The sequence below is a fragment of the Ylistrum balloti genome, unplaced genomic scaffold (genome assembly GCF_031769215.1).
Source record: "Ylistrum balloti isolate Yb309-2 unplaced genomic scaffold, AGI_CSIRO_Ybal_v1 Utg370008, whole genome shotgun sequence".
Classification (NCBI taxonomy): domain Eukaryota; kingdom Metazoa; phylum Mollusca; class Bivalvia; order Pectinida; family Pectinidae; genus Ylistrum; species Ylistrum balloti.
Window position 1 is genome coordinate 1,339,682 of NW_026782082.1, and position 26,515 is coordinate 1,366,196.

General features: G+C 33.3%; 1 protein-coding gene across 1 annotated transcript in view; it reads left to right on the plus strand.

Annotated features, from left to right (window-relative positions):
• Nucleotides 1-18,396, plus strand: part of LOC132548313 (uncharacterized) — a 43,096-nt gene extending 24,700 nt beyond the window's left edge. The window contains exons 3-6 of the mRNA XM_060212168.1: nucleotides 14,149-14,349; nucleotides 15,707-15,833; nucleotides 16,473-16,578; nucleotides 16,891-18,396. Of these exons, the coding sequence (XP_060068151.1) occupies nucleotides 14,149-14,349; nucleotides 15,707-15,833; nucleotides 16,473-16,578; nucleotides 16,891-18,396 (1,940 nt within the window). The remainder of the gene's footprint in view (nucleotides 1-14,148; nucleotides 14,350-15,706; nucleotides 15,834-16,472; nucleotides 16,579-16,890) is intronic.
• The last annotated feature ends 8,119 nt before the right edge of the window (nucleotides 18,397-26,515 follow it).

Sequence of the window (26,515 nt, forward strand, 5' to 3'; positions counted from 1 at the left end):
TTTTTTTTTTTAAGTATGACCTTGTTACAATTATAAGTATGATTAGATTTTTATCCTGAAAACTAAAGCTGCAATAGGATGTTAACATGCAGACTTATAAATCATGTCTTGAAAACTCATTTTAAAACAAATTATTGCTAATAAGATATTAAAGACAATCAAGGTGTGACCTCTACACAGCTGGATATTTTCAAGTGTTGTAGATCTGATCTTTAGTGGAGGAAAGCTTAGAAGATCTCGGATGTGAGATGGTCTTTAATCTGATGTCAGGAATTCACAATTATAGGCTAATAACGGGGAGTATAAAGAGCTCATAAATAAAGTTACATTATGTCAATCTGAAGAAAATATTGGTACAAGTCAGCCTGGATAGGAGATAATAGACTTGTTAGATGTGATGACCTCCTAAGTTTGAGATAGGAGATAGCTATATGGTGTGTTACCTCCCCTTTCTGGGCAGATTTAAAGGCTGTTTGGAATTAGCAGTCAGTGAGGATGAAAGGCCTTCTACTTAAATACATGGATGAAGATGGCTACATGATATACTCTCAAGGTTGTTTTTCAAATCTTAATTAATTTTAGTAACTTTAAATGATTACATTTTGTTGTTGTTTAAAGATAAAAGTTTTATCATTTATAAATCACAAGATATTTTAGTTAATTACAAAAATCAGTATCAATTAAGATATTAATTGCAGGTTCTATTTCATTTATCTATATTTCAGATTTGTTTTGAAAAAATTTATATTTTAATCTGTACTTCTCAATGTCTTGGGTATATTTTTTAAGCAAAGTGCATTTATTGGTTAGAAAGAGGGAATTTTATATGAATTATCGAAGACAACTGTGCCATTATTTTGGGCATGAGATAGAAGTAATGTTTGATTTCATACTTAGATTATTATAAAGAAGAAATGTAGGATTTTTGTAGGTTTGTTATATAAGAAATCTCCTGAGGTTATTTTTACAATCCATGTCGTATGGTTTGGCAAACTAAGAGGTTGTTGTCGTATGTTTGTTGGTTTCAGTTTAATTGGTTACCATGGATACTGGTTACGCCTTGACTCACCAGGTGGGCATCGTGTTGATAACACCTTGCGTGCTTGGAAGTTAGATTTGAATAATAATCAGGATTGTTATTACGTTGGCTGTGTGACTAGACTTTATCTCCCAGCAGTACTCACAAAACGCACCCTACGTACAGGGTATGTAAGCAACTGCAACTTTGTTTTACGTAAACATTTTGATAATTTTTTATTACTTATGTATATTTTTTACCAGTTTTCTTTATACGGATTATACTCAACTTCAATTACAATCAGTGCAATTAGAATTGATTATAAAATTTTTAGTGATACCTGTTGCTATTTTTTTTTTTGTGGGAAAACTTTGATGACCTTTCAGAGGTACACGTTCACCATCTTGGTATAAAGATATATAATAACATGTAATAATATAAAACCATATGTTAACTGGTCTTTATTATATAGTGATAAACTGTTCTTTATTATATAGTGATAAACTGTACTTTATTATATAGTGATATACTGTTCTTTATTATAAAGTGATAAACTGTTCTTTATTATGTAGTGATAAACTGTTCTTTATTATATAGTGATAAACTGTTCTTTATTATGTAGTGATAAACTGTTCTTTATTATATAGTGATAAACTGTTCTTTATTATGTAGTGATAAACTGTTCTTTATTATATAGTGATAAACTGTTCTTTATTATATAGTGATAAACTGTTCTTTATTATATGGTGATAAACTGTTCTTCATTATACAGTGATAAAACATTGATGTGCTGAGGTATCTTCTCACACTGAATGTTGATATCAAAAGATGAATGTTGTTTACTTATTTACTGTAACAACAGTAGGTCACAACAGTGGGTCTGGGTCACAAGAGTGGGTCACAACAGTGGGTCTGGGTCACAACAGTGGGTTACAACAGTAGGTCTGGGTCACAACAGTAGATCACAACAGTAGGTCACAACAGTAGGTCACAACACTGGGTCACAACAGTAGATCACAACAGTAGGTCACAACAGTAGGTCACAACACTGGGTCACAACAGTAGATCACAACAGTAGGTCACAACACTGGGTCACAACAGTAGGTCACAACAGTGGGTCTGGGTCACAAGAGTGGGTCACAACAGTGGGTCTGGGTCACAACAGTGGGTTACAACAGTAGGTCTGGGTCACAACAGTAGATCACAACAGTAGGTCACAACAGTAGGTCACAACAGTAGGTCACAACACTGGGTCACAACAGTAGATCACAACAGTAGGTCACAACACTGGGTCACAACAGTAGGTCACAACAGTAGGTCACAACACTAGGTCACAACAGAATGCCACAATATTGATGGTCACAATATCAATTGGGTGTCCTTATATTATGACATGTCAGATATTTTTCTTTGAAAATGTTTTAGTTATTGGCTATATTTAGACAAAACTATTGATATTTTGTTAAACTGTTTTTGATTGGCTTGATTCGTGTTTGGTTGATTGACCCCCATGGTCACAATAGCGTTGGTTTCAACCCTGTGGTTATTACAGGATTAAAGAGTAATGGGGATCACTGGTCTTGTAATAATGGTTAGGAATTTTTTTTTTCCTGAATTAGATTAGATTTATGGAATATATTCAGATATATCCATTTCAGGCCATTAATCTGTAAACTGTAAATTAAAATACTGAAGTTTTTGGGGGGATTTAAAATTGAAATTTTATCTTACTAAAACCAAAATGCCTATTTAAATTGAACTGTAGGCTTTGCTTAAGGGGAGAAGAATTTGTATAGAATGTCCTGAGATCTTCTGACAGCACCATGAAACCTGTCACACTCTACCCTGTGTGGTGGCTATTGACATCCAGTGCATCAGGATTACCTCTACGAATAAAAGAGTTCTCTGATCCTATATAATCTGCTTTGTGTAGAAAATTAGTATCTGAGCGAGACAGATGGCTAGATTAAGGAAAGAGGATCACAGTGGCAGCTTCACCGCTCGCTTAAATTTAATCCCCCTCTCAGCTTTGGTCGGATCAGGATTGAGAAATAGCCGATGACAAGAGCTTGTGCGATCTCGATTCGTGGCTGTCGTCATCAGAGATAAGGCAGATGTTTAGTATTAATCGCGATTCTCGTTGATCCGATTATGGCTGCTGCTTTACTCCTGATTTTGATAGAATAAAAAACAGCAGATTTTCTTTGTCCTGCCTATCATCAGGTAAAGATTTACATTGATGATGACGAGAGGGGGTTGCGGAATGAATAGTATACAGACAAGCTGCACAATTGATTTATTTTCAAGTGATGTGTTGACATGAAATAGCGTTTCTCTGGGTTCCTTCACCTGAAAATCTACAATGAGAGTGTGAAGACAATCTCTGAGTGAGCTTTAGAAAATCTGTTACAATATCAAATCTGATAAATCCCTCCATCTTTTTTGATGAAAAATGATTATATGTTCAATATTCAAGGATCATGCTATTTTTGTTGAAAATTTCAATTAGAATATAATCCCCACTGATTTAAGTAGGGAGAATTTTCAATATATGAAGCAGGGCTAGCAGTTGAAATAAAACAGTGTCTAAAAATACCATCTTCATCCTGGTGTCCTTCAATGATTGTTAACACTGGATTATATTCCAGTTCCCTTTCCTCTGTCGGATGAAACTGGACGTTATTGGACTCCTTAAGCCATCTAGAACCAGGTCACCCTGTCGTGTATTGGCTGCCACTATATTTGGATGAAATTTTTGAGCCAAAAAGGAAATTATTTCCCCTGCTTTTTGTCTATGGGAGAATATTTTTTGATAAATAGATTTTGTAACACATATACTTGTATTTGAACATGTATGCAGGATATTGTCCTATAAAAGTTGTCAACATAAGTGAATCCATCGTTCATTGGACAAAAGTGTGAGGGAGTGTTGGGGGAAGGAAAATGTAGATGTCTGCTCTTGCATCCCTCTAGCACCCCCCCCCCCCTCGCCTCCCCCACCCCCACTCCCCCAATAATGGTACTTATGCCCACTACATAATTTTCCTTCTGCTTTATTCTTAAGGGTTTGCCTGTAGAGAGAAAACATGATAAATATACTCAAATATTTAATAGTCTTACATAGCTTTGAGACTTCACAGTAATATGGCAGAAAATTATGCTTTTTTGACACTTTAGTAGTGAAGATTAGTTGTGAAAGGTCTACACGTTTTTTTAATTGCAAGTGTTAACTTCTAAAGACGCTGATCTATATAGGAGTTTTATGTGTGTTGAGATCTGGATTTATCTAGTGCGACTCTGTTATCAGCACCAACGATAGATTTAAGAGCGTTTGGCGAACTTTGAGACATTTTGGATTAGTTTTTTGTACCTGACCCGTTCTTTCCTGTGATTTTAGTATGCTTCACTGTGTCGGAAACTTTTATGAAATTCCTTGTGCAAAGATGACAAGGATGATGAAGGAATTAACAGCTATTAGACAAAATTTGTTAGATCCTTTTCGCTTTGACCCTTTTTCTTAAGATTAGTTTTTGCATGTGGTGAGGTTTTATCAAAAGCTGACTTAACTACAAGTTGAGTAAATCACAAAATTAGCCATGATTACAGTAAGTTTGGTAGATGCATTTTGATTATAGCATGGCGGTAACCTATCTCACATATACAGAAAGTATTGTCAGCTTGATGCAAAATATTCTAAACCAGCCAAACACACACAGATTTATAACTTATATAAATTAAACTTCTAGATTATGGTGCTTGGTAAAACAATTTTGTTTTATGGTGAGTCTTGTATTAAATTGGACCTATATATTTATATTTTATAAAATTTTCTGAGTTGTTAAGCTTTTAAGACTGGGAGCTAGATATGCTTGGAGGATAGTGCACAGAATTTAATACAGCTCATTTAATCTGACATACCAGGCTATAGGAGTAAATAAAACATAAAAATCAATTTATGGCTAGAGATGAAAAATACATTTTTTCAGTAGTTAATAGAAACATTTTGTCATCATAATTTAAATCATTTTGATAATATGAAAAAATTTCAAAAGTTTTGAAGCAGTAATGTCTAACTTTGTCAGCAAATATTTTATACCAGGCTTTCAAAATTTCCTGTCAGCAAAACAATTTACATGTATTTTGAAAGGTTCACGATTACCCAGTAATCTGTATACTTCTCTCTATAAATAATTACCCAGTAATCTGTATACTTCTCTCTATAAATAATTACCCAGTAGTCTGTATACTTCTCTCTATAAATAATTACCCAGTTATCTGTATACTTCTCTATATAAATAATTACCCAGTAGTCTGTATACTTCTCTGTCAATAATTACCCAGTAGTCTGTATACTTCTCTGTCAATAATTACCCAGTAGTCTGTATACTTCTCTGTCAATAATTACCCAGTTATCTGTATACTTCTCTGTATAAATAATTACCCAGTTATCTGTATACTTCTCTGTATAAATAATTACCCAGTAATCTATATACTTCTCTCTATAAATAATTACCCAGTTATCTGTATACTTCTCTGTATAAATAATTACCCAGTAGTCTGTATACTTCTCTCTATAAATAATTACCCAGTAATCTGTATACTTCTCTCTATAAATAATTACCCAGTTATCTGTATACTTCTCTGTATAAATAATTACCCAGTTATCTGTATACTTCTCTCTATAAATAATTACCCAGTAGTCTGTATACTTCTCTATAAATAATTACCCAGTAATCTGTATACTTCTCTCTATAAATAATTACCCAGTAATCTGTATACTTCTCTCTATAAATAATTACCCAGTTATCTGTATACTTCTCTCTATAAATAATTACCCAGTAATCTGTATACTTCTCTATAAATAATTACCCAGTAATCTGTATATAATTACCCAGTTCTCTCTATAAATAATTACCCAGTAGTAATCTGTATACTTCTCTCTATAAATAATTACCCAGTAATCTATCTCTCTATAAATAATTACCCAGTAATCTATATACTTCTCTCTATAAATAATTACCCAGTATCTGTATACTTCTCTGTATAAATAATTACCCAGTAGTCTGTATACTTCTCTATAAATAATTACCCAGTAATCTGTATACTTCTCTCTATAAATAATTACCCAGTAGTCTGTATACTTCTCTATAAATAATTACCCAGTAGTCTGTATACTTCTCTCTATAAATAATTACCCAGTAATCTGTATACTTCTCTCTATAAATAATTACCCAGTAATACTTCTCTATAAATAATTACCCAGTAATCTGTATACTTCTCTGTATAAATAATTACCCAGTAGTCTGTATACTTCTCTCTATAAATAATTACCCAGTAGTCTGTATACTTCTCTCTATAAATAATTACCCAGTAATCTGTATACATCTCTCTATAAATAATTACCCAGTAATCTATATGCTTCTCTGTATAAATAATTACCCAGTTATCTGTATACTTCTCTCTATGAAAGTTATAGTTTTTGGAACTCAAATATTTGAGTTCTGGAATTGTGCTTTTCCTGTGGGACTCACTCAAATTTTGAGAACCCATATATATTTGGTAAGTGGACTTGTCAAAATTTTGGAAATAATGCCTTTTTACTCACCAGAAAAAAAGTCCAATAAAAATTACTGATGACAGGAGAATGCTTTGGGTAACAACCTCAAAAATAATAAAGATTCAATTAAATTTCAAAAAATAGATCTTTATAAGTTGAGGGAAAAAAAACTGAGATGATCAGGTTATGTTGATTGATGATTTAAATGATTTTATTTTCCTTCAAAATCACCCCATACTGTGATAAACTCTTCCAGGGTTGTGTGTGCAACCTGGAAGGAATGAACTAAAGTGATCAGGTGGGGCAAGCAGCATACAGAAAAATGCTAAATGAATTTGTCTGGTAATGAAAAATTCAACTCACCCCCCAACTTGAAAAGGAGATCAGAGGCTCGGGGCTACCAGGGATAAATACTAGACATAAGAAACAAATAAATCTCGTATGGCACCTTGTAATGCGGGGATTAAGAAGCAAGACATGAGAAGAACTTCCATTTTATCACCATGGCTATGTTATTTGGTATTACAGGCAACAGACGGTATGCACTTGTGATGTTAATTAGGGATTAATTAATACTGCGATCAGTGGTATTAGTTTAAGTCGGGTGATATCGGGAAGTGTGTTTCTAAGGATATTTTTATTTTTGATATCATTTATTTATTTCTTTTGAAAGTAATCTAAAACATTACTCAAGTTATAAATTCTACTCTTTCTTATTTTTTTGTCATTTAACTCGATTTTACCTTCTTTTCACTTTAGAAGTATAAACGGTATAGAATCAAATAGATTACTACATTTGTGAATCCAAGTCAAGGATTTAGTTTTCAAATTAACTGTTTCGTCTTGAATCTATTTTGAATTAGAAGAAATACAATTTAGATTTAGTTATTTTGTGTAAGGTGGATTTGTCAAAATGGTAAAATATGAGATGATCTGTAACATGAGGTGTTAAGTTTCACACTGCTACCTAGTAATAACCATCATCATAAACAGACACTTAAACCTCATACCTTTCCCCACATTTTAATACTACATTTGATCTACAAAATATTATTCATAAGTTTCAGTTTTCAAGAAAAAATTAGATGTAATCATAAAAGTAGGTGTATGCGGGACTAAATGGATGTTTTCTATAGCTAGGTCACTGTTACATTATGTAGGTCGCTAGGGCGACGGCCAGGAGATTAATATTGATCTCATCCTATTATTAACCAGAGGAATGCGTTGACAGGTGTGATTTAACAAGTACAGTAGCTTATCCCAGGGAGTTATAATTATACTGTCTTCAGTTTTCTATCCTTGACCTTTTATATAAGCTTTGTTAGTTTATTTTTTCCAGGTCTGGGTGGTAGAGGGGATATCTTAGAGATAAATCACTGACCTGCAGTCAGAACCTGGCAATTCCCCAACAACGGCCTCGAACCATTGACCATAAGGTTAAGGGCTAATGATAACTTAGGTCAGATGCTTAAACCACTCCTCCACTGTGGCCCCCTCATTTAATTTTGAATAACATTAACATGATGAAAGCTTATAAAATCGAGTAAACTTGTGTTTCAAGTCTTCTGGCATTTTAAAAACAATTTTGAATTTAAAATTCACTTTCAAGGCTCAGGCTTTAAACCATATTACATGCAGGTGCAGAACATGTCGGTAAATACGCCTTAGCAGGATTCAGTTTACAAGGCAGGGAACACCTGGATATGTTGGTCCTTTCTTAGCTGATGCTGGGCAGATATGGCTCTGTTATCATATGATATTGGACAATCCTATCTCCAAAATTCTTAACAATGTTAAAGTTATCTTATAATGCAGAGATTTTCTTAACTGGGATGATTTTAAAAATATTTTGGGATCACCCATGATGACTTTATCGAGAAATATAAAAATATTTGTAAATTTTGAAAAATCTATATAATAGTTTTCAAAATTTGTCACCTGGTTTATAATATGTTTCAATGTTGGCAGTAATAGAAAGGAGTTTTACAGCTTAACTGACCGTAGTGTATCAGGATAATTGTACTGACATGTTAATGAGATAACGGATGCCTTCCTAAGACGGATATAGGAGGATTCTGGTGAGATCTGATTGTCACGTCCATGAAGGCAGTTCATCAAGGCACAGTAAAGGGGCGGACATTCTGTAAATAAGCATGGTGTTCCTTTACAGATGCTTACAGCAAGTACAAAGGTCAATATTCAGGAGTCAAAAATAAGTAGCACTGATTTATACTTGTAGTGTAATATAAAGCTGTAGAAATGTTATACCTGACCCATAGCTAATATATAAGGTTATGAAATATTTAAAAATGAATAAAAGACTCTCTCAGTTTATTACTTACTTAAGAGACTGTCTATTGTGACAATTTTTCTGTATGACCTAAAATACGAAAATAAATGGGTAAACTGACCAACTGTCTCAAATAAGACTGTAGATCCATAGATAGGTGATCATTGGCCCATCTTTCAAAGAAAAGCCTTATAAGTAGGTTAAGGAAGTTGGTGTTGGGAGTTGGGTTTCTACCTATTACCTCTCAGTACTTTTGAATATAAAATGTAACGTACACAGCGATAAAAACTTAACAGGGTAGATAATTCAACCAGGACTTATGTCAACCTAACTGGCCCAAGGCAAAACTAACTGGCTAGGGCCAACAGACCAGTGGCAAAACTAACTGGCTAGGGCCAACAGACCAGTGGCAAAACTAACTGGCTAGGGCCAACAGAACAGAGGCAAAACTAACTGGCTAGGGCCAATAGACCAGTGGCAGAACTAACTGGCTAGGGCCAACAAACCAGTGACCAAATCTACTCGCCTAGGGCCAACAGACCAGTGGCTAAATCTACTCGCCCAGGGCCAACAGACCAGTGACTAAACCTCCTCTCCAGGGCCAACAAGCCAGTAGTTAAATCTACCCCTTCAGAGCTAACAGACCAGTGACTAAACTTCCTCTCCAGGGCCAACAGACCAGTGACTAAACTTCCTCTCCAGGGCCAACAGGCCAGTAGCTTAATCTGCCCCTCCATGGACAACAGGCCAGTGACTAAACTTCCTCTCCAGGGCCAACAGGCCAGTAGCTAAATTTACCCCTCCATGGACAACAGACCAGTGACTAAACTTCTTCTCCAGGGCCAACAGGCCAGTAGCTAAATTTACCCCTCCATGAACAACAGGCCAGTGGCTAAATCTACTCCCCAAGGGCCAACGGGCCAGTGACTAAACTTCCTTCCCAGGGCCAACAGGCCAGTGGATACCAGTGGCTAAATCTACTCGCCAAGGGCCAACGGGCCAGTGGCTAAATCTATCTATGAAGTGTTTTATATGTGCTAGTGCAAATTTCATACTGGCAAAATAAACACTTTTACTTCTTAGAAGGAAAACTGGAATTCCAGTGAGATTGTTTCCCCATAAACATTACTGGTTAATCATACTGGTGTGTATTTGAATGATAGAATAGTGCTGAATTAACCAATACAAAAGAAAACACACATTTAATTCTAAAAACAAAAATCTAAACAAAACATACAAAATATATTATTACAGTTATGTGATAAACATGATATGGAATATAGAAACACAGCACATTAACATTATTATCATAGCTTATCTGATAAACTTTTGTTTATAAGATTCATACCTCAGGAATTACTGAATTCCCAATATACAGTATCATGATATGTTTTTATTTATATGCATCTGATTTGAGTAATAATAAAGCCGACACCGAGTCAATTTGCTCTCTAATTTTACCGAAACTTTTTTTTTTCAAAATTATGTGATTGAATTTGTGGCCAACGATATTTTGTAGTTTGATATTTGTAACGATATTTATTTCTTTTGTTTCTGTTTTACCCATCATTTTGATTTTAGTGTGTAAATTACCTGTAATTTTCTACCATTTCAGTAGATTGTTGATGGGATGTTACGTCAATATAGTTTCGAGGTTGGTTTCCTTGCTGAGGTTAGAACTCCTTGCCAAGTAATATGATGCTTGTGAATTCTGCGTTTCTTCCAAACTAATTATGAAATTAAAATCTCCATACTTTGGCACAAGTAGTAAAGTTAAGCCCTGCATCATGTATTTGTGATTTTAAAGTATAGAATTTAATTATATCGTCTGAATTCTGAAAACCTTTTTCTAAACCTATTTAAAATATTCTTCTTCATTGATCTGCCATCTCACCAGTTCTGAAAATTCTCCAGTCCTGTGTGTTTGATCACGAAGTGATTTGATCATTTTTCTGAATCCTCCGCTAATTACTGGTATATTTTATTTATGACATTCAAATTTAATTTAAACATGTATTCTGGATCAAAGGGGCGGTAAAGGACATCAAAATTTGATGTATTATAGCATAAACATGGTTAAAAATTTAATGATAAAACAAATATATATTTAGCAAACTCAGTTATGTGGTGAAGTGGTCAAACACTTTCACCTTTGTTACTGGGGCTCAATTCCCCAATCAGATTGTAAAAGAGCATTTGCGACCAGGAAAGTTTTCTTGGGGTACCCTGGTTCCTTCCCACAGAAGGATCCTTTAGCAACTTCCTTATTGGCTTACAAGAATAATTCATATAAAGTTGATATGAATTGTTGCATAATTGTTGTTTTCTTTTGGAAGTCGCCTACACAGGAAACCTGGGCTAGAGAGGAGTCAACAGTTAGTTGAAGATTGTATTTAATTAAGACATTCAAACTTCGTTTGTACATTACCGTAATTATTAAGATGAAAATGATATCGGCAGAGACAGGAAGTTAAACTCTTTATTTGATACAGTGAGGGATACATTGGAGATGATGTACGCACTTTCAAATATATTCCTTTCCAAAAACATTTTGAAGTACTTACAAACATATCCTATTACAGTACTGTAATTTACAGTTATAACTTTTATGGGGTTTTAAGGTTTTTTGGCAAACTTTGAAACATTTGAACATTCGACTTGGTGGTAGTAATACGATGGTTGTTATTGCAGACAGTACAGAAGATGGACTGTTAACATATATCGCGTCACTCCTTCGAGAATTATAACGACTTTGTATATTCCTAATTCAGAATCGGATCAAACTGAGATCTGTCCACCGGTGGCGAAAAAACATCACTCAAAGGAGTGTAAAATTAAAGTCTTACCCAAGAACCATAATTTGCAAGATAACATTTCATCTTTTCACGACTCAATTTGTTGCAAGATTTAGTTTTTAAACCTTCGTAAATATTGGCATTTTATTTTGCTATGTTAAACGTTGGGCTGACTCTGACTAGGGTAATCATGTGGGATATCACTTCAGCGGGAAAAAAAGATTACCGTACACATAGGAACGTGACGGGGATAAAACATGGATTACTTCTTATCGAAATCATTCCTACGGGTTTATAGGAGGATTTGTAATCTCTTTTGCCGAAGAGTTCAGATGTAAAAGGGATTAAGTTGGTAGAAATGTGTAACAATCCAATGCTTTGTATGTTTTTTTCATGTGGAAAAGTGCACATTGTCGTGGAAATGGTTTTGCGTAATCGTTGTTTACATAGGACTAGGGTTACATAGGAGATTTTGTGTCGAATTGTGTATTAATGACAAACCTTAAACACAGAATTGAGATTTTATTGTCATCCTCTGTTAGAAAATAAAACTGTATGGTTTTTACATGGAGCTATTAATGAATTAATCATAGATTTAGTATAGGGAGGTTTAAGTAAGAAATTGATATATATTGCTAGGACCTCCTGCCTGTGGTTCACTAAGGTAGTTACCGGCTTTTACAAGGAATCTTCCTCTTCTTTATCAGCTTAGCTGTTCTGTGATAAATCCTGCAAACATTCAAAAATATTAATCAGTCCAAAAATTTTTATAATCTTATTTTTATCCTCAGTTTCAAATCCCATAATTTCTGAGAAATTTTTTTTTACATTATTTCAAATTAATAAGAGATTTATGTTCAATGCGCAGTATTTGACTGTTCATCAAGACACAGAACTATACATCTTATGATTTTGTTTTTATTTATCTATTTATTTTTTCCATCATGATTCATTTATGTATTACAGAATAAGCAAAAAGGTCAAAAGCTTTCGGTCGAACAAGGCTATGATTCTTAACATCATCATCCAAATTTTATGTTTAACTTAAATAAATTATTTCATTTCTGATGTTCAGAAGTGGTTCAGACGTCCTAAACGATATAAATTTTAATTAACCTAATCAGTGCCAAACGGAAATATTCGACCCAGACTCACTTTAACAGATGCATTAAGAATTATGCACCGAGAAAAATACGATAATTGGAGAAGTAGGAATCAAAACTGATTCCGTAATATAAGTTTAAAGATGAAGAAACTAAGCACCTAGAATTAGAAATTATTCGCTAAAATTATGTGAAAAGGCATGAGAAACTTGAAGTGACATATGGAAAATATAGACTTATAGTATAGATCCACTTGAGTAATTATAGCCGAGATGTTTGGTATTGTGAGTTTTGGTATTCAGAGGGGTAGTGAAGTCTTGATTGGAGTTAAATTGTCACTTAAATGAAGCGGTTTGTACCCCATATTGCTGCGGTATCTCACACATTGATCTGTTAATGAAAAAAATCTATTGGAGGGTTTGGTAACAGATGGAGAGGAAAGTCGAAATGATGTCTGTGTGTGGTTTTGTTGAAAATCAGGGAAAACAAGATAAAATTTATTTCTTTGAATTTATATTTGAGTTTAAACTTATTTAGAAGCAGTTTATTAGCAGTGGTCTTGTTAGTCAGGAATTCTCGGTTGATTAAAATAATATTTAAATTTGTTTATTATGAATATTCATTAATTTTATGAAATAGGTCAAAAACAATCAACTTATGATAACATTAGAAAGAAAAGTTTAATTCTTGATCATGTAACATGAAAGATGTCATTGCTTTCAATTTTTGATACTGTCAATTTTTTGCAGAGTAAAACGAAAGTACAAATTTTCATGAATCAGTAACTAAATGTAAAATAAACTGATTTATCAATTCTTGTAAATTGATTATCATATATGATTGTGAACTTGTCACAATTACTGCACATAATTCAGTGAACTTGTCACAATTACTGCACATAATTCAGTGAACTTGTCACAATTAGCATTTTGTTCAGGGAACTCGTCACGAGAGTGAACTTGTCACAAGTTGAGTAATATATTCTGAATGATATTTAGTTGGTGTCATTCATAAACATGTTATTTAATAATATTCCTTCCACCACTGGCAAGTCTCTCCTTGCTTATTTTGTCTTTTCAAATATTAATAGAGGTGTTTTATGTAATAATGTAAATAAACATGTATTTTCCACATACATGTTAACAGATATTAAGAGAAATGTAAATTTTGGTATTTCCAAGGTCAAAACTTACCTGACATTTATCCTGGTAGAGAAATTTGAAATCTTGCTTTAGCATATAAAACACATTAAGCATTTAAAGAAAAAAAAATCCTGCATTGTTCAGATTCAACTTAACCAAAGATTTCAAGAAATTGGAATCATTTTATATATTTTAAGTACTTAATGATATTTACAGAAATCCAATTTATTTTTATGTTGACAGGTACAAAGTCATTACCCGTGCATTGTATCATTGAGCAGACAACAGGTATGGTGAACTTTGATACCCCAGAGTGTGGCTCCAACATTTCCGTGGAGCTCGATTCATATGCAATTCTTCCAAGTACCACACTTTTTGGTGAAGTTGTGCGGACCGCGCTCATCAAACTCGGATACAATGCCACGGAGGCTATAAGTGCCAAAGGTAACATCACCTTTAGTCCAACTCTGTTAAACACTTACATTTTACTGTATAATGCCTGAATTTTATGGAAATATCTCACAAATGTGGTTATATATCACAGGTTAAATTTCATAAGTTTGGTGCCAGGAATAATTTTAATGGACTTGTGCACCTATTTTAAAATCTGAAGGGATTGGTCTCGAATTCAAATGTGTTAAATTTCATCTTATAATTTAAGATTTGATTACTGCGGGAATACAAGGGAAAAATAATTTTTCTATATGTATATATAAAAAAGATGTTATTTGTAGACATTGTCTCATGTCTCATTAAGGGTGAATGTTTCTCAGAAGTCGTTTAAGTTCAAATCATCAGAAGTTTGCTCGAAATACAACATACAAAATTCAGAAACCATTGAAAAAATCTTATCATACTAATATATATTTTGTAAAACCTTTCATGCAGTTATAGCAGAAAAGTTAGAAATCCCATATGCAATATGGCTGATTTTGTTATACTGAAAGTAATATGAGATCATCATTTTGTTACAAAATAATACAAGTGAAGTGAAATGAGACTTGTTTCCTGCTGTCGATGCTCATGGCAATAGCAGTTCATTGAAACTTTTAATCAGCAGTGATATGTTATGATTCATATGTATGGCATTTATCAAACTATGAATGCAAAGTAATAAACTATATCAGATGTTTAAATCTTTGTGTATTACAAAATATATAGAATCTATACATTACTTATTTAGTAATAACTTATCAGCTTTTTTGGAACATCATTTAAAACAGATAGCATAAGAAGACAGATTATAAAAAACTAGTTTATTTTCAATGTTGTTTTCTTTGAATGAAATTGAAAGTAAACCGATTCTTATGCATAGAGTCAAACATTAAACGAATAGATTTCATACGCGAAGTGGAATTCAATCAGCTAAAATCACTGCTAGGAGTATCAGACATGGTATAAGTGGTCTGGGTTTAGTTACACGATGGGAGAAAGCTGCAGACTTTAACATTGATGAGAAATATTGGTAAATCACCTTTAAATTGAGTAGAAGAAACTGGAACATTTAATATTTATGAAAAAAAAATATTGGTAAGTCAATGGCTCGATCATTTTCATTATACCTGACATTTGTGCATCACAAGGAACCCTTGTTTTTAAATATTCATCATCAATTCAGCTAAATGACTCTTTTGATCGGGATATTTAGTTTACCTAAAAAATATTAAGATATTAAAACATTGATGAGAAATTTTGTAATCGCTGTTTTCATCAAGCTCATAGATTTTGCCTGAATCTTAACGGGATTGATGAGAGTATCAGTAAATCGTAATTTCCATCAACGTTATTTACATTCAAACAGGTGCAGTACAAATCAAGAACTGGCGACCTTTGACCTTTGAAGTTATCACTGATGACGATAAGGCTACTCTCGAGGATATCTGGGGAGAACTTACACAGGTGGCGACACTACGGATACGTTTAAGCAGGTATGAATCGCAAGCTCAAAGGTTAAGGTTAAATTGTGTTGTTTCAGACACTAAACTGAAAAAAAAAGAGGCTTTTTATTTCAAACTCATCAAAAGGATAACTTTGAAAAATGTTTGTAATTTTTCAAAGTATTCCGCACTCTGAATCAATAAATTCTTTCTAAGTTAATCGATTGACATTTTTAAGTCTGACTTTTGTTTCTTGCCTCTCTGTAAGAAACGTAGATCAACACATTGACCCTGCTTCCTTAAATAGTACAATTTTATAATCTCTCAGTCCTGGTATTATCTTTCATTTTGTGTCATCAACAAACGGGATATAGTAATATACAAACAAGATGTGTTTCTACATAAATCATCCCAAGGGGAGACAACCTTCAGTGACTCGGTCACATTGATGATATAAAAATGTTTCTATCGATACTTTGAAATTATAATCACAAAGAAAGTAGAATATTTCTACCATTTTGACTTTGATTGAAATTTTTTTTTTTTTTTTTTTTGATAGTAAATGAATGTCAACCATTTTAAAATAAAGTGTGTTTTCTCGATGTTGTGTTGATATTTTCTGTAACAAGTAGTAGTGTCTAGTGCCGTTTTTTAAAACGATATCCGCAAATTTTGGTTTGCACTTTCCAGCCAATCAAAGTTGAGCTCTACTGATGAAGTGAAGAGTAAATTACTACAACTTCTCCTCACCCAATCACATGGGCTCCTTCTCACATCTGGGTGTCCAATAGAAAAGGTGAGTTATTCCCCTTTTGATGAAGTTTTCAGTTTATCACACTGATGTTTTCCAAATTTTTTTTTTTATTATCAATCTCCTGTTCCTTTACTTTAAAGACAATGTTGCATTTTAAATGTCCCTTTGTATGAATAATACTTATTTAAGGAAATATGTGATAAAGAAAATCATTAAGGTAACAAGAAAGGAAAGCATTTTTTTGTAAGATTACTTATTTTTGAGGCTTCAAGGTTGTATGTATATTTGTTTGATCTTTTACCTTTATTTGATCATCACTTGGTATCGTTGTGTTACACATTTTTGTCTTTTCAGTCTCTTCTCTCCTCCATTACGAAGGGCGACACCCTCTCAAGTCTTCCTCATGATGTACGCTGTGCATTTGATAAATGGTATGATGAACAAGTAGAGAAAGCCAAAAAGTCTCAGGAACACAATGGGGCACCTGAAGATCTACGCACTCCTGAAAAGACTATCAACGGTACTATCAATGGCACGATAGGGTCACATGAGAATCACTTCAGTAACAGTCCAGCCAATCACAGTCCTCCACTCACCTCACTTTCGGGTCTCAATCACGGCAAGACAAGAATGCGCACGTCTTTCGATCCTGAGCATGAAATTCCTCGACTTCAGAAATGGTTTGCTGAGTGCCAGCATCCTACAAGAGAGCAAATGATTCGCTTTCTCGAAGAGTTGAATAATCTTGAATCTCGCAAAGGAAGGCGACCATTAGATCTTACGAATATAATCTACTGGTTCAAAAATGCTCGAGCAGCTCATCGTCGAGCTTCTAGAAACTTTGATGATAACTCTTTTGAAATGGAGGAGGGATTAGAGAGTAGTCCAGTTGGAGTTGATCGTAATGTTCCCTATTTGCCCAATAAAAATGCTGTTTATATTGTCCCTTATCCTTACCATGGTCCCTTCATGTCACATGACTCATCACATGATCAGTCCAAAGAGCCATGTGACCTATCCCAATCACGACGGCCAGTCTCTAGCCCTGATATAAAGAAGGAGAAGGATTTGTGTGACAGTAAGTCAGATAGTGCCGATGAGGAGATGGAAGTCATAGACACTATGGAAACCCATCAGGAAAAATCTCCTGTCAGTATAAAGGAGGAGAAACAAGATTTGGCAGATGTTGAATGTGTGACAGATCTCATAAAAGGGGTCAAGGACGATGTTGATCGAATAAGCACGGGTGAGCGTGAGGCACCGCAATCGAATGGTATGCACATGTCTGACTCGGAAGACGATGATGATATGGAGTCGGATTATGAGGAACAATCAAACGAGGATTCAGAATCTAGTCATAAACTTTCATCTTTATCCTACAAAAAGGATTTTTCAGAGGCAGACTACCTCAGTAACCATATATCTAGGATGCCAACGACACCAACCAGTGGTCTACATCAGCCACTACACATCCCTCATTTCCCGCACCCTCTGGCCATGCACTATTTTCCGATGAATACTCATTTCATGGCGCAGCAGTCAGCTGCCGCTCGACTCCATCAACATCAGCAACAACAAACACCGCAGCATCCTCATCACAAAACAAGCCCTGGAAGCGCACACCGTAAACGACGTACACGCGTCTTCATTGATCCGATGACGGAGATCCCCAAACTCGAGAAATGGTTCACAGAGGATACTCATCCTTCTTCTTATATGATTGATAAATACTGTGAGGATCTCAATCGGTCAGAATATCGGCAAAAGTTTCCAAAACTCGAGCCAAAAAATGTACAGTTGTGGTTTAAAAACCACCGAGCTAAAGTCAAACGCATGAGAGTTTCCTCTCATTTAGAATGAGTCCTGTTATTGATCTTGTTGTTGAATGTATTGACCTCTGACCCTTGTTTTGATTGGCCAGACAAATCCAGCTTGCTCGGTTGTTTTCTGTTGGCTTGTATACTGTGCTGACCATAGTTTCCACAACCCTATTTACATTAGTGCTCTGTGATTTCAAATTTTTTTCATCTGCATTTGGTTAGATTTTCTCTTTAGCACGAAGAAAAATAAAAAAAAGAATATCAGACTGAAATATTTGGTTTTAGATAAAGATTTATTACCATTTCCTTCATTTTTACATTACACATTGAAAGTTGAAATAATTTTTTTTTTTTACTATAAAGTACAATTCATGATTGTATATTTGGCAAAGAGGACTAATGTAATAAGGTTTGTGAGAAACTGAGGGTTGTCATGTATATATTGAATTTAATGTTGTTTTGTCTCATGATTTGACCAAAGGGGGAGAGTTCTCTCCCTTTTTAATTGTCTTTATGTTTATTTGTCTGTTACCTTAACAAATACAACATTTGGAAAGTGTTCGTACTGTGATAATATTTTTGTATTTATATTTTCTGAATCCGAAATGGCAATATGATGCAAGATAGCACTATGATAGATAGCCGTTCTCACTCAGATCAGCATTATCAGTTCTGGAAAGGTACTAAGGTAGCTTCTCATCAGTTTAAAACTACACAATACTTACAGGTGACCGAGATGTTTCTTAAATGTAGGCTTTACTTAATACATACATTAACCAAGCAGTAACATCAGTATTCTTTAAAACTGAATGCTTAATGAAACTCTATATCTTCAGCTCTTTACAGTTCTGTGAGATATTGCATTTGAATCTTTCAATACAATGTAGGTTTTAATTCTGTATCATTTGGCTGAATTTTCAAAATGAAAAAGAAATTGAGATCAGATTAGAAGTTTAAGTTCTTAAAGATGTGTCAAATATGGCATCATCACATCTCATTAAAGAAAATAACACTCTAACCTCATGACGTCCAACATTTAAAGTTCAAAATACTCAGTAACCAAGCATTAGAATATTCCATGATAATAACCAGTATATGTCTGATTACCTCCCCTTAAAAAAACTAACATCATGCCATACAATAACTGAAGATAAAAATATATGGTAGCATCCAAGGTCTATTCTCAGTAACACAGCATCTGAATGCTCTCTAATCATTATGACGATTATCTCCCCTTAATGTACTTTTGTTAAATTCCAGTTCAGTTATCAAGATAGAGATTTTTGCATAGCATTGACAGTATCTTTGTCTTAGAACACAAGCCCATGTTCTATTTTCTTTCTGCATTGAGCTAGTTTTTAAAATTTTAGAAGAGAATTAAATTTGTTAAGTTGAAAAAGGGGAGGTTATCAGGTAGATTCTTGTATATAGACTGTTTCCATGGAAACTATATTAGATATGTAACCAAACAGCATTCCCTATACCTTATTAAATAGAAATATTCTATATATATATACATGATTTTTTTTTTCATTTTATTTTATTTTAATGGTTCTTATCATTTCAGTGTTACAGGTTTTTATTACCTATCATGACAAATATAGATCTAGACCTTCATTTTCTATTGCTAGCAGGATTTGTCTGGTTTTAAATAAGAGAAAAGTTGAATTTTTTTCCTTTGTACAATATTAGTCATACAAATATTGACACACCTTGATTTAGACATACAGACTTAAGTATAACTGTCTTACATTTTAATGGAAAGTTCATTAGTATGTGTGGACATTGTTCTGTTATTTAAGATATGATGAAGTAACATTTCTTAATGTTGAATCATTTCAAATCAGGGACAAGACATTGTATGACTATATTGTACATTGGGGAGAATTCCTTATTTATGATTACTGGTTGTGTGTCATTTAAAGCTGAAAAGCAATACCAACAAACATAGATATATTTGACCGGGTGGTACCTTTGGGTTGTTTCTATATATAGATGACCTCTAACCTTTTAATATGCATTAATCATTTTAAATCTCAGGTGTAAAATGAAAGACATCTTAATGAAATATTTGAAATGTTTTTGATGTAGCCAGTACTCACACTTGTAGCTGATGTAGATAGCAATGGCCGATCAAATCTTATGATAATAAGACAGTCGTTACGTTTATAGTGACCAGAGTGACCTGGTCATTACCAAAATCTATACCTCACTCACATCATTCTAGAATAAAGACATAGTTGATGCTGGTTTTTAACGCTCTATGCTGACTACTTTTTTTTCAGTAGACCAGTAATTTTATTTCCCAGCTCCCCCCAAAAAAGGGATTTTTTTTCTTCATTAAAACTTAAGAAGGCATTTCAGACCAATGCACGTTGTGATCATGGTTTTGATTTGAACTTGTTCTGTCATAAAATAAATTCTGCCATACATCTTGTTTATAGATTTGTATTCAGTAAAATTTCCGTGTGTTTTAGTGGACATGATATGTACGAATCATCCCAAGGTACTGATTACTAATGAACTACAATTTTACCTCATACGCACTGCGTTTTTTTAGTTCCCACATGTTGTCACCAACACTGCCATCTAGAAGTCTTATACAGAAATAGGATGTATTCTGTTGATTTTTTTTTTTTTTTTTTTTCCTTTGGTCAAAAATAAAATATACGCAAAATTGTATTTAGAAATTCATGTGAAATTTGGTTTGTTTTGAGTAATGATGTTTTTGAGGGTGTTTTTTAATGTCCTCCTAACACACAGAACATAGTTAGAAGGATTCATGTATGTTATTAGTACTGTGTGGATTCTGATATTTACTTAATTAATTTAATAATTAGACACCATTCATCTCCTAAAGCAGAAAATGTCATGAATTAATGTTGTTTTCCATGAAGTTGGAAAACTTGATGAAAAATTCTGTTTTTTATAGTAATTTTGTATGTTCAGCCAATTACTTCAGTAATCAGATTCAGGTTTGATAAATTGTCAAATTTCAAAAAAATTCCAAGACCTTTGCAATGTTGATAACTTCTATCTTTATTGTACACTGAATGGCACATACAACAAGTGCACTGAAACATTAGGTTTACTCAGAAACAAAATAATACAGAATTTATACTGATTTCAGTAGCCTATGTTCATAGAGAAATAAAATTCTTAATTGGAATGAATATTGTGTATCAAGTATGTCTACTTTCTCTGCTATATAAGATTCCATCTCGTGATTAGCAAAAGACACGTCTCGGAGGTCATTTCCATAAAATGACATTGTACCAGCAATAAAACACCTACAGTGATATCCGCCTTTCATATTTGTTTATGTTTAATTAAGACAAGGGCTATTGTTAGAATCAACTTTGTATTTGTTTTAAATCTGTTGATAACACTGTCAAGTGTATACATTGTTTTGTTGAAGTATAAAATGTGTTTTTAAGCATGGCTAAATAAAATTAGCTATATCTATCACAGTATAGTGCTTAAGACTTTAGTCTGACAAAGACTGTATTTTAACTGTGTACTGACTATGCAATATCACTGCTGTTTGATTTGGTTGTTCGACTGTTTCCTCTGTTAAAGCTGTATGATATATGTGTGTGATCATGTTGAATGTCTCATCAGTATGTGTAACGTGAATGACAATGACTTTTTCTGCATCTCTTTTTTTCGTTTTTTGACTATTTCGTGATTTTTTTTTATTATTTTTCGTTGTTGTATCATTTTGTGTTATCTAATTTTGACAAACAAAGGCAAACTCTTTGGTGCCATTTGTATAATACAATTCTAAACATTCTAGAACTTACTGAAGATGTCTGCCATTGGTTAATTCAGAACTGATTACGCAATTTTGTTGGTTGATTTCAATTTCTCCACTGATTAATTTTTATAATGATAACTTAATATGTTAAATGCAATATTTCTGAAGTCCTCAGAATTCTGATATTGCTAGTCTGGGTGTTTGCCATGAGAATTCATATACAAAATTTGTATGTTGCTATAGATTCTTCAGTTTACTTAAAATTTTCATTTTGGTGCTAGGTTTTTATTGTCTGTCTTAATTGTTTTATTTTTCGTTTTAATTTGAAAATGATATTAGTGAAATTATATTGTATTAAACACGTTAAAATTTTGATAATATCCTTTTAACTTACTACACAAATGACACTCATCAAATGAAATTTGAAAGTTAATTGATTCTTATGACATTTAAATATAAACGTTTAATCAGGGCGTTAGCAATAAGACCATATTTGGTATTACGGATGCTAATGACCAAGTATGGTCATAATGATGATAATCAAATATTGTTTTTTAGACCATATTTGGTAATCATGATTATAACCATATTTGGTCATTGGGATCAGTAATAAGACCATATTAGGTAATCAGCAGTATGACCGTATTTGGTCATTAGTATCACTAATATCCCACATAAGGTAAGTAGCAGTATGACCTTATTGGTCACCAGCTTCAATATATTGACAATATTTTTAATCAGCAAAATCATCCATCTATGTTTTTACTTCAGTTTTTTTTCACCTAACTAATTAAGCATCTCAGATGAGGGAAATTAAGTTATGATCCAAAGAAGATCTGAATTGTAAAACTTGGGTATTTAGATATTCCTAGATTAATACATATGTTGTGCTGTGTCCCCCTTGACTAAGTGACACAATTTGTGTCTTTCTTTTTGTGAAAATATTCCTATATTTATGATAAAGTTTTTGATTATAAAACACATGCAATATGTAACTTTGACAAAAGATGATACCAATCATCTGCCGCGGGCTTCAGCATTTCATTATATGTATATATTGACAATATAAACAGCTAACGCAGTTGACCCCCTCCAATATTTTTGGAATATAGTTATGCGATTATTCCCCATTTTTGTCGAAATTTTTATGCTGGATATATAGAGTTATCTCCCCATTCACATGACAAGATAATTAATTGCATGAAGTAAATATTATATTGACAGAATTTCCGAGTGTACTAAAATGTTTTCTTTATTGTAGGATTAAGAAGAAAATACTAAAATTTGAAACTTTTTTTAACAATCATTTAGTATACCCACTAATTCATAAAAAAAAATTAGTTTATCACAATTTTATAACATACACATCCACAACTTTAAAGAATAAAAGAATACAAATTTTTTTTCTGGGGTAATGAAACCCAAGTTAAAGCAATTCTTCACCGCTCTTCTCTGTTCAAGTGGAGATAACTCTTTGACATTTGAGTTCGTCATAGTTGTGAACTTACAAGACACATGGTTCTGTTAGAGTTGTGAACTTACGAGGCATTTTATTTGCTGGAGAACTATATAATCCGAGATATTGCATAAGACTTTTAGCATTCCTTGTGGGTTGATTCTATTTTTGTCTCCATTCCATCAGAGGACTTTAGAAAATACATAGAAAATGTGTAGTATAGGTCTCCAAATGTATTGAGGAATTTCATACTTAAAGTAAACTTTCCGCGATCGATTTAAATTTGTCCAAAGATAAGGATTTTTTAAGGTTCTGTAAGGCTAGAAGAAAATATTAAAGTATTCTTTGGCCAGAGATGGGGTACAAGGGTTCAGTTTCTTAGAGTGAAATTTAAAGATGAAACATTATAAGATTTTCTTTTCTTTTTAAACAGTTTATGACTAAACTTATGGACAAATTTTGATTCAACTGAAATACATGAAGTGATTACAAAATAACCAGTACCACTGATGTACCAGATTCAAAAATTTTCCATCAATATGACCAATTTGTCTTATCTCTTTTGTTTTCATATTACGTATGACAAAAAATCTGACATACCTTATGATCTTTTATTATGAATTCTCGGCTAACTAGGTCAGAATTTAGTTGTGCAATATTTCTCAAATTTTCACCTTGTTTTAATGCTTGAAAATGATTTCATTGTGCTTGTTTCCTGCAAGATTGAAAATAATTTCTTTTAATTAGATTTTTTGTAAATTTTTTTTCTTTCATTTCAAATATTTTGAATATAGCGCAAAATCTTTTATATGCAGAGTTCTATAATGGTGTACAATTTTTAAAAATCTAAGGTTTAAAATTGTGCAAAGTTGTCAATTTGTGTTAATGATAGTTTTCTGATGGATTATAGATTAAGTAATAGCCACGTGCTGTATGTTGTATGAGATTTTGTCATTAGTTGGATTTCAGTGGAATTTCATTTTCGGAAAAGTACTGCCAATTTTGTGATATGTTGAATCTGTAACATTCTGTGTACATCAGCCTACGGCAGTACTTAATGAACTCTGGTCAATGTATGCAATATTATATTTATAAATCAATACTACTTGTACCAATTTTGTATCATTGACTGATATTAATGTTAAAACAGTTGAGAAATCAGGTTTACAAATTTTATCATAGCTTGATGAGAACAATGCCTCCTCTTCGATCACTATGATGAGGGTTTACATTTTTTTTATATTACTTGATTTGTCAAGGAATAAGCCCATGCCTAGTAATAAGTCCACTAATATTCATTACTGTTCAGTACCTAAAGAATCATCAACAAGTGGAACAATGTGTTTCATGGTGATAAGCCCAACCTGGAACTTCAGTCAGAGGTGATGTTGGTCCTCCTGGCTTTATGTCTTGTAATAAGCCCACCCCTGAACTTTGAGTCAGAGGTGATATTGGTCCTCTGGGCTTATTGTCCTGTAATAAGCCCACCCCTGAACTTTGAGTCAGAGGTGATATTGGTCCTCTGGGCTTATTGTCCTGTAATAAGCCCACCCCTGGAACTTTGAGTCAGAGGTGATGTTGGTCCTCCTGGCTTTATGTCTTGTAATAAGCCCACCCCTTAACTTTGAGTCAGAAGTGATATTGGTTCTCTGGGCTTTATGTCCTGTGATAAGCCCACCCCTGAACTTTGAGTCAGAGTTGATGTTGGTCCTCCTGGCTTATTGTCCTGTAATAAGCACAGCATGGAGTAGGATATCATGTAATGGCCCTATTGCAGGATTTAAACCCAAGTCAGACAATAACAGTAATAGACAGTTACAGACCTTGTTTCTCCTCTACCATTTGTAGCTTTAATCTTAGTAAATAGTTAACTTTAAATATCTTCATACAAACTAATCATTTACATGTCAGAGGATAAATTTCATTATTGTCACTTTTGTATTTTGAAATCAAAAAAAAAGATTAGAATGTCATGAGATTGGTTCATTGTGTTCAGTCATTGGTTGGGATATTGGTTTGTAGAATGCACATCCTAGAGAATAGATATATAGAGTAGTTAGTAGAGGGCTTCAAACATTTCTATATATTTTTATAAGACTTCAAGCTGTTCAGAACCAAGCCCTATTTTGAAAAAAAAAAAATGATAAAAACTGAAATGTGATTTCAGATTATTCTTACCTTTTCTGAATATCATGATGTAAAAATAATTATCAGCATACCTATGTTAAAATATTGCTAAAATGTTTATTGAACTTCAGTGCAAATCATCAGTTACCATAGCAACACATGATTGAGTGGTGTACCTATATCTGACTATACGATCATTGTCGGATAGGAGGCCCACTCTTATCTCATTTTGTTCATTAGAATAAGTAACAAATACAAATTTCCCCGTTTTTCCCATTTCTAGACCACAAGTGGGTGGTTGTGTTTTTTTATCTTGGGCTTAACACAGGATAAATATGAATGCATGGTCCTGTGTCTGAAGATCAAGTCTTAAAACCAGTAATCATCCATAACCAGCCAATCTGTTAGGAAGAATATTGTAGATTTAGAGGCCCAATCACACTTATATTTAATACTCCAAGCATTGAATTACTCAATTCCAAAATTTTTGTCATTTCACCTGTTGTCTTTGAAATATGTATAGAATAATTGTAAATTCTTTGATTCTATTAAATTATATGTACATTCTAATAAAAACAATGATTTTTCTGAAAGGTAGGATTTTTTTTATTAAAAGTTCATGATCAGTTTAAGTAGGTCAAACCCAATGTCTTTCAATAGAAAGTGTTATGCAAATTAAGCTGCAGATCTTCTCGCCCTAACCCATGACCTACAACCCTCCAAAAACTCAAAGGTCTGGAAAGGATTTGTTTAAAAGTAATTTGAGGGTACTGGGAAATTGATACAAGAACTGATATAAAACGGACAATTTTCATCTGA